General features: G+C 45.6%; 1 protein-coding gene across 2 annotated transcripts in view; it reads right to left on the reverse strand.

The window, feature by feature from the left end:
* Positions 1-13,141, reverse strand: part of PTPRN (protein tyrosine phosphatase receptor type N) — a 178,062-nt gene that overhangs the window by 24,132 nt on the left and 140,789 nt on the right. For both annotated transcript variants that reach the window (XM_082262054.1, XM_082262053.1), the window contains 3 exons: positions 9,164-9,376; positions 6,333-6,542; positions 1,361-1,508 (listed from right to left, as the gene is read on the reverse strand). In XM_082262054.1, coding sequence (XP_082118180.1) covers positions 1,361-1,508; positions 6,333-6,542; positions 9,164-9,376 — 571 coding nt within the window. The remainder of the gene's footprint in view (positions 1-1,360; positions 1,509-6,332; positions 6,543-9,163; positions 9,377-13,141) is intronic.

A 13,141-nucleotide genomic window follows, 5' to 3' on the forward strand; every position in this document is an offset into this window, starting at 1 on the left:
GAAAAGCCTATCCTCTGCCAGCGTGTTGCAGGGAAGGAGCCTGGTTTTCTGCATGGAAGCAGTGGTCTCTCTGCAGAGGTCAGAACCCCCCCCCCCCTTCCTTGCTGAATAAAGCTTTCCAATCAGCAAGTAGCATGTGTTTTCGCTGAATGCAGAGCTATAGGTCAGACTTAGCAGAGGGCAGGTTTGGATATTTTGAACATCTTTTATTTTGAAATATTTTTACCTGGTAAAAGCTGAAAGTTGAGTTTGGCTTTAACTGATAACAATGGTGTATGAGGGGTCACTATATGATCATCAGGGGCACCTTTAGAAATCATGGGACAGCCTAGCTGACAGGGCCCCTACTTCTTTCCAGTTTTACCATAGGCAATGCACATCTATTGCAAAGTGCATTGGAGCGCCATGAAGAATGAATGGCACTGCATCACACCAAGGCATGTAACATGCATTGCCGGAATGCCATGAGCCATAAATGCCAATGTGGACACCTGCTTGGATGGTGGGAGGTGACCCTAAATACACATGAAGCCTTGGTCAGCCAACTGGGGGTGGAGAACCAATCAGGGCAAAGCCAAAAGGTGCATTTGAGAGATAACATCGCTGCTTCACAGCTAAATCCAGGTCCTCCCTGCTGATTCAATAGGGCCCAGAGGCGTAGATAAGGGGGGGGGGTCAGGGGGGGTCCAAACCCAGTCAATTTCACAGCAGCTAGGCTAGTGTAGCCTATCAGCTGCGGGAGCCGCACTGCTACTAGGAAGACCACCTGTCTCATCCACGAGGCTGACAGGCAGGGCCCGGCTGACATTGAAGCCATGCTTACTATTTGCTTCACTAACAGATGTGCCTGCTGGGGGCCCTGTATATACTGTATATATACACACACCACAATTTGTCACAGTGTGGCAGAGGGTGCTAATTATTGTTCTCTGGGTACTCAAGGCTGAACCCCCCCCCCCCCCCCCCCAGGAAAAGAAAAATGATCTACGGCCCTGCCCGGGCCAGTACAGGAGGGTTGGCTGCACCCTTCCACATTGGTAGCCCTGATGATCACATCCCCTGCTGATTCTGATCTATAGCTTTGCAATCAGAGAAACTCATTATACTTGCTGATTGGAAAGCTGTAATCAGCAAGGAAAGGAGGAAAGGGTTTCTGACTCACGGGGAGACCACTGCTTCCATGCAGAAAACTGGGGTCCTTCTCTACTGCAGAAAAAACATCAAATACCAGGACAGGCTTCCATTGTGAGGATGTATTTAGCAAAGAAAGGAAGAGGGGTTGAAGAAGGATGAATTTTGCCCTGCGATCGGAGAGTAGAAAGGGGAAGCGGTAGTCATGACTAGATAGAGTAAGACTCACATGGAACAAATTCAGGATTCCTGTTCTTCTTCAGGTTGGTGTCGGTCTTGGCGGTGGAGCAGGCATTGGGCTCCGCTTGATATGCACATAGCGCCTGCCACTCTTTTGCAAGCCGGTCTCGGTTTCTCAAATGATCTTCCATGTATGCCTGAAAAAAGTAAAGAAATAGGCGGAAATATAATTATTAAAACCAGTTTATACTCAGTAATGCATTTCACATCATCATCTATCAGACTGCAGTGCAACCAGGGCCGCTGATAGGGGGGGACCACCAGCCCTCTTGTAGGGGGCCCAAGCACACAGGGGGGCCCACACAGAGAGGGGGATTAGTGATGGACAAGAAATACAGAAATCTTCCTCCAGCACCTGAATCTGATCTGTCCCTCTCCCTGCTATCAGCTTTTATCTGTTGAGAAAGAGACAGTTGTCCCTCACTAATCCCCCTCCCTTGTGTGCCCCCCCCCTCCCAGCACTTATCTCTGCTCAGGAGTTTATTTGTAAATTGTAACTTTGTTTCTCTCTCTCTCTGTCTCTCTGATCACTGAGCTCCAACTGCCCAGCCTGTATATTTTTCTCATCTCATCTGCTTTTTTATTTAACATAGTTTTTTTTTTTTTAGATTTAGCAGGAATTATGCGAGTTATGTTATATTTGTGTCTGCTAACAGTGATTTTGTTGTAATTTTAGCTTAATATATCTTTAATATTTTCTTGGGGGGGCCCGCGCTTTCTAACAGCAGCCCTGAGTGCAACAACCAAATGATGGTACTTGCAGGGAAGGTTGACAATGCTGCTTCTGATTGCAAGATAGTAGCTTAGCGTTCTCAGTCTGCAACAGGGAGTGCTGTTACTGTCCGGATCTACAGGTAGGAAAATAGTTGTCCCAGGACAGGAATGAAGGGAAAATCATACAGCAGCAATGCAGACAAAAGTAAAAATGCTTTTATAAAGTTATACAGGGGAATGCTAGAGCAGAGCTTCTCAACCGCCCGACCATGGCCCTCTGCCTCCCTCCTTCTGGTCCTCAAGCCAACTGCAGATTCCTTAATCTGCCACAGTGCCTGATAGTTCCCATAGTGTCAGCAAGCCTCACATAGTGGGCCACAGTGCCCCTCCACCTCACTGTGAGCCCCCAGGCCCCCTGAGAGAACTCAGCCCCCTACAGTGCTGCCCGACCTTTCACAGTGCCTCCAGCCCCCTGATATGCCCTCTGGCTTTCTGCAGAGCCTTTAGTCCTCCTCCTTAGTGCCCCCAGCTACAGTACACCCTAGCCCCCGGCAGTGCCCTCCAGTATCCCACAGTGCCCCTGCAAAATCCTCAGCCACTCCTCCAGAGACACATCCCAAAGTTTCCCCCAGCTCCCTACAGAAACCACCTTCCCTAATCTGCCACAGTGCCTCAGAGTTCCTATAGTGCCAGCCAGCCTCCCATTGTGGGCCACAGTGCCCCTCAACCTCCCTGTGTTTCCCCAGGCCCCCTGAGAGCGCTCAGCCCCCTACAATGCTGTCCAACCTTTCACAGTGCTCTGAGCCCGCTGGTATGCCCCCTGGCTTTCTTGCAGAGCGCTAGCCCCCCTAGTGCCCCCAGCCACAGTGCAACCTAGTCCCCGGCAGTGCCCTCCAGTATCCCACAGTGCCCCTGCAAAATCCTCAACCTGCTAGAGAGACCCCCTCAACCCCCTCCAGAGACAAATCCCAAACAGTTTCCCCCAGCTCCCTCCAGAAACCACCTCCCCTAATCTGCCACAGTGCCTCATAGTTCCCATAGTGCCAGCCAGCCAGCCTTCCATAGTGGGCAACAGTGCCCCCCAACCAAGAGCTCTTCCCTACAGTGGTGCCAAACCTCCCACAGTGCCCCCAGCCCTCTGTTTTTTTTTATTTAACTGCTATTCCCTTTATGGTATGATTCTGCTACCCTGGTCCCTCTTTTTTGCCATACAGTTCAAATATTATACTAACTTCACCCACAGCATGGCTCTGCTTTTTTCTGTCCATGCTATAATAGCTTTTCGAATTTAAATTTCCATAAATCAATCGTTAAACACCTGGCATTAGGACCTTAATTGTTTCTTATTTCTGTCTTACAGTATCAAGATAAATTAAGGCCGCTGCTTGGCTTTGATTTCTAAATAGACATTTTGCCATTTATTTTCAATAGTGGCTATACTCATTTAAATGAGGACACTATATCCCTGTATACGCATGGGTAATGTGTATAGCTTTGGATTTACATATATGCACATATATACATATATATTTCAATATGAACTAACTAGTCAGTGTTCATTGTATTGATTTTTAGCACTCCTAGTTATCCGTTTGGTGTTGCCGCTCCAAATTCCTGGTCTCGCTGGATCTGCAGGCTCATGGCCCTCCACCCCAGACTGCTTTGACCATTGATTCAGTTGCCTGCAATGGTTGGACATACTATCTTTGATTTTATTGTCTTGGCTGTAAGATTTAGACTCATCTAAGTCATGTAGGTACTGGTTTGTTTGATTGATCCAAACTCTGATATGTCACATCATGAGGACACTGTCTGTGTATATCAATTGCGAAGTGTATATATCCTTACAGTGTTTTTCTATTTTTTTAGAAGTACTGTTTGTATTATATATACTTTACAACACCCCTGAAGACGGATGAAATATCCAGAAACGCGTCAGTTGTACAAATATACTCCATATCTTGAACATACTTTGAATTACATGATGATGTCGTTTTAGGGTTAGCCACTCATATATGTGTGTATATATTTTTTCGGACACCTTCTTGTCTTTTATGATCTTTTATATGTTTTTTATCTTATATATGCTTTATACCTCACTTGCATAATGCAAATACTTAATTACTAAGTTTAAGACCATTTAAAGTTCCATCGGGGGGAGGGTTTGTTCCTCTCTTTTTTATTTTCCAGTCCTCTGCAATGGCTTTCTGCAGAGCCTCTAGCCCCCAAAGTGCCCCCAACCACAGTGCCCCCGGCAGTGCTCTCCAGTATCCCACAGTGCCCCTGCAAAATCCTCAGCCACCTAGAGAGACCCCCTCACCCCCCCTCCAGAGACATATCACCCACAGTTTCCCCAGCTCCCTCCAGAAACCTCCTCCTCTACAGAACCAAACTGCCCCTAACCCAGATTTGTGAATAAAGGAGAGAATCCTGTGACTGATCAGACTCTCTACCATTCATACATTGTGTTATTATTATTATTATTATACAGGATTTATATAGCCCCAACAGTTTGTGCAGCGCTTTGTTATAAGCAGTGTAATTAGTGAGAGTACTTTTTTCATTGGAGGAGAGGGCAGCAGGGGGTGTGCCCCCGTCAGATCATCTTTTTTTTAAAGATATGTGTATTGAGTTTTATAAAGAACAATACAAAAGTTAAAAGAAAAAAAAAGGTCAGAAGAAAACCTAAGGCTCCTTTCACACTATCCATCCATCGGACGGATTCCGTTTTTCTCAGCGGGGGATCGAGCCGTCGATCCCCCGCTGAGCAGGAGGATGACAGCTGTGTCTCCGCGCTGTGTGCAGAGACACAGCTGTCAGTTCCCCATGCATCTCTATGGGGGAAATCGGATGGGAACGGACCGTCGGTCTGTTCTCATCCGATCCCGTCCGATCCAATCCGCTGGACGGATGGAAAATAGGGTTTCCATCCGTCCAGATTTGACGGATCGGATGTCAGCGGACATGTCTCCGCTGACATCCGATCCCCCATAGAGATGCATGGGGGGACCATTCAGATCCGCCAAAAAAACTGAAAGGCAGATCTGAACGGTCCGCCTGTGTGAAAGGGGCCTAACTCATCCTTTCTTAACCTAACTCATTGGAGACCCACAGCTGCAGAAGCTCAGCAGCAGAAAGGAGACAGGGCAGCCGTGTAGTGAAGATTTCTACAAAATCCAGTAGCCTGCATATCCTGGGACAACCTTCATTACAGGTAAGTAATGACAAGTTTGGGGTTTTTTAGTTCTTTTTGTTTTTTATTTTCCTTTAAAGACCCTTAAAGTGAGTCTTTAACAAACCCAACCCAACTCTAGACTCAGCCCCCATAAACAAATGACCTCTCACTCGTTGCAGTATGTTATGTTTTTTTTTGACGATGAGCTGAAAGACCATGGACATCTTAAAGCGAGCTCCAACCAAAAGAGGAAGCTCCGCTTGTTCGCACACATTTGGCACTTTTGGGGGGGGGGGGGGGGGTGGGTACCTGGTTTTGACAGGTACCCGCTCCTACCTCCAGGTAAGATTGCTGATCTACGACATTTCCGGCCCCTCCTTCCCCCCCTGCTTTCTACGGGACACACAGGTCTCAGAAAGCGCTGCGTGACTCACGCATGTGCAGTAGGAAACCAGCTGTGAAGCTGCAGGGCCTCACTTCCCGTTTCCCTTACTACAGATGCCAGCGCCTGCACCCGAAACCGATTGACGAATCGGCAAGGGTGCCGACATCGCGGGATCCCTAGACAGATAGGTGTCCTTATAATAAAAGTCAGTAGCTACAGTATTTGTAGCTGCTGACTTTTAATTTTTTTTTTACACACTGGAAGTCCTCTTTAAGGCCAAAATGAATCACTGCTGGAAGCAGGGGTCTCCAAACGATGGCCCTCCAGTTGTTCAGGAACTACAATTCCCATCATGCCTAGTCATGTCTGTGATTGTCGGAGTTTTGCCTCATAGGAAGTGTAGTTCCGCAACAGCTGGAGGGCCGTAGTTTGGAGATCCCTGAAGAGGGACCTTCAGATTAGGTATTGCAGCCTGACCTTTTTTATTTTTAGAACCTGCTATGGGCCTATTTTCATTTAAAAAATTTTGTGTGGAGCTGAGCTACAACCATATTCCAAGTGGCTCAAGTAATAAAATCTCTGAATCAGAATCCAGCTGTCATTCTTCTGGAACAAGAGTAAAAATGAAAACAAACACCTTATTGGCTGTCCCTCAGCAGTATTTTCTTTCCTCCTAGGTGCCCTTACCAGGATCATGTGACCGGTGGAGATGTCCATGTTGGACTGCACGGGTTCTTCGCACCATGATGGAGTGCTGCTGTGCGAACTGGGGCTTGGCTGCGGCACGTCGCTGAACTGGGAAGACACACTGCTGACACGGGAGTTCTCTGCCGCTGCCCCGCTACCTTCTGTGCGACCAAACAGAGACTTTCCTGCCATGTGCTGTCTGCAGAGATCCTGGAGGCGGAGAGAGAGAATAAGAAAAAAGACTCGCTATAGGGATTCTATCTGTCTTTGAAGAGCAACTACAGGCAACACATAAAATCAACCATTGAAATGACCACCCTATCCTGAAAACATTGCAACTTCATTAACTCAAAAAGCCTGCAAAATATACCTATAATGCAAGTTTTCTTTGAATTTTCTAGAATTCATTGCAGCCAGAATTAGTAGAAAGCCTTCTAGCTGGTATTGGAATTTTAAAATCTGCAACCAAAGAACTACAAAGAGTGGTGCTCTGAACCTGGGAACACATTGGTAGGCATATTCACATGCTCATACAAAGGGCCGTTCAGAAAATAGGACACTAGCACCCTCAGGGTTTTAGTAACACTATATGGCCAAAGGCACATGGACACCCCTCCATCTATGTTAATACTACAGCATACAAAGACATTTTGGACAATTGTGCTCTTCCAACCTTGTGGTAACAGTTTGGGGAAGGAGCTTTTCTGCTGCTCCATGACTGTGCCCCTGTGTACTAAGTCAGATCCATAAAGACATGGTTTGACCAGTTTGGTGTGGAGGGAATTCAGTGTCCTGCACAGAGCCCTGACTTCAACCCTACTGAACACCTTTGGGATGCACTGGAACGGGCAAAGTCTTCTCAACCAAAATCTGCATAAAGACATGATTTGATGAGTTTAGTGTGGAGGAACTTGAGTGGCTTGTACAGAGTCCAAATGTCAACTCTACTCAACATTTTAGGGATAAATTGGAATGAGTCAGGTCTTTTCCACCAACATCTTCAGAAAGACATGTTTTGATGAGTTTGGTGTGGAGGAACACGTGTTTCCTGCACAGAGCCCCGACCTCAACCCAACTGAACACCTTTGGGATGAAATGGACTGAGCAACATTTTCTCAACTAACATTTACTTAAAAATATGGTTTGATGAGTTTGGTGTTGAGGAACTTGAGTGTCCTGCACAGAACCCTGATCTCAACACCTTTGCGATGAATTGGAATGAGCAAGGTCTTTTCAACCACCACCTACATAAAGACATGGTTTGATGAGTTTGGTGTGGAGGAACTCAAATGGCCTGTAGAGAGCCCCAATGTCAAACCTACTAATTGGGATGAATTTGAATTGTAAGCCAGGTCTTCTCATTAAACATCAGTACCTGACCTCAAAAATTGCTAAAAATGTCGACTGGTCACTCAGTAGGGGGTGCACAGTGCAGAGATCGTCAGGACAGAGGAACAGGGTTCTGTGTGTGCACAGTGCATTATATAAGGTCACTATGACACACTGGAAAAGTATACAGATGACCAGGGGAGGAATTTGAATTGTAAGCCAGGTCTTCCCATTAGCTGACCTCAAAAATTTTCTTTTTGGTGAATGGGAACAAATTCCCACTGATACACTCCAAAAATCTTCATGGAAGGCCTTCCCAGAAAACTGGAGGTTCATAGATTCTGACGGCATGTGTTGCTGTCTATGACCCCACTGGGGAAATTCACCTTTCTATTTTGTCCTAATTAGAAATCCAACATTTTACAGCTTTCATCAAAACAGGAGTTAACGGGAAATCTACGAATTGGGCCACATTTACAAAGAGTCCACCACACTCCATACAGCAATGAGACCCAGTCATTGGAGGGTGGCATGATGAAATGTCAGATGGTGCCACCAAAGCATGAGTCCAATCCAAGATATCACCAGCATACTATGTTTATAGACACAGACAGGACACTTTAATGTCACCAACAGAATGCAGCAATGCTTTGAGGACACTAGGGGCCTCTCTAGCAGGCAGGAGTGGCCAGCAGTAACTGCTGCCTGCGGAAGAGGCCCCTAGTAGCCTTAAAACATCACTGCTTCTGTTGGCGACATTAAAGTGTCCTGTCTATCTGAACAAGATGTGTTCTGTCGACCAGATTTTTATTCAGTATACTTGTGTTTATGTTGTTTAAAATAACATGTTGGGTTTTCTTGATTCACACAAGTTAGTTATATGCAGAGCGCAGGCGCCATCGACTGTTCCTTTCTGATATAACTTCAGCTGTTCTACAATAATTGTAAACCCAGAATGTGTTTAATAAAGTTGTTAGGAACCAGGGGCATTCTAGGTAGGATTTCTACAGGAAGTGAATCAGCCACCATTTTGGGAAGATACAGCAGGGCAGCAAGACATGTTTTCTCATTCTCTCGCCATCACCCCTGAGAGAGCTTAAAAAGCAAGTTCTTGTTACCCCATCTTGTATTACAGATCATTGTTTCTTTGTTGTATGCAATATTGTACTGATTGATGTTTATTTTTATCAATTTGTAGTTTCACCTGGCTAGTTTTAATAAATTTAAGCTCAAAGAAATATGGTATATGAAGTTTATGGAGCCGGAAGGTTTAGCTCTCTGTCCTAGAGACAGAACAAGATGTGCTGTGATAGCTTGGGGTGATCATCCAATTGGGCGCATCTGTTTTGGTGACACCTTGGGGAGTTTTCCTCTTATTTCCTTTGTGCCTGAAACAGGACATGAAGGGAGATCTTGCCAAAGAAAAAAAACATTTTAGTTAAAGGTGCACTTTGATATTTATATTAGAATATTTTATACACATACTCCATACAATTGTTTACCTGGTACTCAAACGTGGAGTCTCCACCACCCTCAGGGCCAAGTCCGGCCAAGCGTTCCTTCTCCCGCTGCTTGGCATGTTGGCGGAGGCAGAAGATGACAGCTGAGGCGATGACTATCCCGGCAATACAAGCCAAGGCAATAAAGATTAGGAGGACAAACCGGAAGGTGTCCCCAAAGTGAGTGGCGTGAGGGAAGGAGGTGCCATTACTGCGCTGTGGGTGGAGAAAAGATCTGATTTAGTGTGGAATCTTCCAGAAATATTTGATTGGTTAATGTAACATTAACACCTTGTACAAATAGACGATTTAAAAATATACTCAAAAAAGCAGTACGAAGAGCATTACTGATATTCAAAATGTAACCAATCACAAATCTCCTCTTTACTGATCTTACTGGAATGTACGCATATATTACCTCCCTTGTTCCCCCCTTTCTCTGATTAAACATTTTCATGAAATAGCTAGACATCATCACTGAGACTATCTGCAGATCTTTGCTCGTGTTTGTTGGAAGGGGCCAGCAAAATCCTGTAAACATCACAAAACCCTGCCTGGAGTGTTTTATAGGAAAGAACACATCCCTGGCATCCCTTTAGACGTGCATTCCCTGCCTGGAGTGTTATAGAAAAGAACACATCCCTGGCATCCCTTTAGACGTGCATGCTCCTCCTTGCTGGCCACTGGGTGTTATAAAAGGAATAAGGGGCTATAGATGGACTTTATTGGCAAATGTAAATTTTATTCAAAAAATATTTAAAAGTTGGATAACAAATCCATATAGCATTGCCTTAAAAATGATATGCAACATCATCACTCTAAAGTATTGATAATCGACATATGAGCACCACCACACCAACCGATATTGTAAGCAGTGTAAAGAGAAAAACCTTATGTTCTATTTATAGAATATAATAGGGTATAGAAATGATAGGTAAGTTCCAATGGCGGCGGTGGATTCACTGTAATGATACAATTCTCTACATGTTTCGTGCTGCCACTGGGTGTTATAGACTTTAGCTGTGCTATCCGCTGATGATTTTCTTCAATACATCCTATTTTAGTGTAATCATGAAACTGATCGACAGACTGCACAGCTAAAGTCTGCAGAACATCTAAAGGAAGGCCAGGAAAGCAAGTACAGTGAGTAATGCCAGACCTAAAGATCATGACCATAAATGATGAACAGCAAAAATGAACTTTAAAGGGGAGGTAGTCTGCATTGGCTACCGCGACTTGGAGGGTGCAGGAGCCACACTGGTACTCAGGATTCCTGAATCAGAGAAATCAATATTAACCAGCCCTCCCATAGCCTGAAGTGTGCAGCAGCCTGCAGGACTCCATCGTTTTGGGATTCCCAGCGCCCGACCTTACTTAGTCACATGGTCACACCACTTATGACTCATGAGTCAGGTCCTTAACCAGTAAGGGGTCCCCTGCCCACATGGGGGGGATTCATGCTCAGCTCCTCCTATGTCCTGCTGTGGGCACATTAAAAATTGCTCTACAGGGCCCCCCCCAGGGACAGCAATCTAGTGATATAGGAGGCATGCCTCAATCCAGGGTACTAGCAGTTCTCTTGGCATTTACTAAAACTGTCACCTGTAGGGGGTGCACAGCGTAGAGATGGTCAGGATAGAGGAAGAGGCAGCACAGTACATTATCTGAGGTCACTATGACACACTGGAAAACTATGTAGGTGACCAAGGCCAGGAAAAGTGGTGGACAGGAGGGATGGCTGCCCTGGGCACTGTGGTATCATGTGAGGTAGGGGGGTGTCACAAGTAGATTGAGGGGAGGGGATTCGTGTTGGAAGGGGGAATTTAGGGGCAGCAGGAGGTAAGTATTGTTCTGGGGGAGGGGGCATTTTTTGTAGGGGGGATTTGCCAAGAGTGGTTATTTTTAGGGAAAAAAAGCAAGACTTTAGTATCACATTAAGGTAAAAAAACCTTCTGCCTTTAGAAACACTTTATATTGTTTGCATATTCGATTGCTGTGATGCAAATTGCACATTGATCAGATAATAAAACGTGTGGGCACCATAATTCCAGCATTTAGTCACATTTTATCATGAGATGTCTTTTTAAATATTCTTCTCCACATTTACAATGCAAACGAATCAATCCACAAAAATGATAAATCAATGAAGATTTTAACTTTGGGAATAAAAAGTGACTGTTTAGACCTTGTCCAGACGTTTAGGCGTACGCCCATGCGAGGGCCGTGTTTACCCGCATGGGGATCTGCAAGGTGTTCCATGCAGGCAGTCATTGATGTTCATTGGGACGCATAGCCTGCACAGATATAGCTGCTGCTCCCAATCTGACATTGGCGCGGGTGCAAGGCCCTGAACGCACCCTATCAAATTGGGAGCAGTGGCTTTATCTGTGCAGCTGCTGCCACCTTATGGACATCAATAGGACTGCCTGTATGGAATACCCTTTGCATCCCAGTGTGGGTAAACACGGCCCTTGCACGGGTTTAGCTGTAGTGCACCCCATGTGAGCGAGGCCCTAAACACGCTGTCTTTGTAATGGTCGCTATCAGTTTTACTGCACAACTTGGACTACATATAAGGGCTTATGAACTGATTTGCAGGCGTTTGAGCTTTTTTTTTCAAATTTCTGCCTCTAAACTCCCCTCCATGTTAACTAGAGGTGCATGGAATTGAAATTTTGGTTCCAAAACCAAAAATGCAGGATGCACCTGGCCAAAAACAGAAAATAACAGTTTTTAAAATATATATATATATTTTTTTAATATATAATTGTATTATATTAGATTTTTTAAATCAACTTCTTCATGCCTGCGCTGTAGCCGAAAGACGGCTACAGTGCAGACCTAAATTGCCAGGAAGGCGTCCATTTACATCCTCCTGTGCATGAGCTGCCTGCGGGCATGCGCGGCTTGCTCTGTGATCAGCGGTCCCGGCCCCTTATCACGTGATCCTCTGTCAGTCAATGACAGCTGATCATGTGATATAAACAGCAGCCGGCGATCAGCTTTTTTTTCCTCCTCACGCTAAAAAAAAAGCTGATCGCCGGGACATCGGTCCCAAAAAGGAAGAGCAACTGTGCCCACCAATGCCAGCTACCAGTGCCCACCAGTGCCACCTACCATTGTAGGTCAGTGCCACCTACCAGTGCCCACCAGTGCCACCTATTAATGCCCACCAGTGCCACCTATCAGTGCCAAATCATCAGTGCTGCCTATCAGTGTTACCTACCAGTGCCTATCATTGCCCATCAGTGCCACCTATCAGTGCCACCTATTAGTGCCCATGAGTGCCACCTATTAGTGCCCTTCAGTGCCACCTACCAGTGCCCTTTAGTACCGCCCATCAGTGCTCACCAGTGCTGCCTTATCTGTGCCCATCAGTGCCACCTTATCAGTGCCCATCAGTGTCGCCTATTAGTGCCCATTAGTGCAGCCTATCAGTGCCCATCAGTGCCGCCTTATCAGTGCCCATCAGTGTCGCCTATCAGTGCCCATCAGGGCCCATCAGTGTAGCCTCATCAGCGCACATCAATGAAGGAGAAAAATTACCTATTTGCAAAGTTTTATAACAAACTATAAAAACTGTTTTTTAAACAAAATTTTTGATCTTTTTATGTTTGTTTAGCAAACAATATTGTCTAATATCTACTACCCCAGTAGAGAATAAACACTACCAAAAAAAAGCTCTATTTGTTTGAAAACAATTATAAAAATTTAATTTGGGTACAGTGTTGCATTACCGCGGGGCGGTTGTAAAACCGCACGCCCTTATTATCCCCTGGCCGTTCATGTGAGTGAGCCTTTGTATTGCTTCCTTTGTGTGAAATCCCTGCTGTTCCTGCCAGTCCCTCTGCTTTCCTATTAAAAACTGACCACACTAAGCAGGAAAACCCATCGTGGTCAGTTCTCTAGCTGTGCTGGGAGGTCAGCCTGCGCTCCTCCAATGATCAGACATGTCCTGACACACCCCCACTGCACAGCCAG

This window comes from Pelophylax lessonae, assembly GCF_965119305.1.
Source record: "Pelophylax lessonae genome assembly, chromosome: 6".
Lineage (NCBI taxonomy): Eukaryota > Metazoa > Chordata > Amphibia > Anura > Ranidae > Pelophylax > Pelophylax lessonae.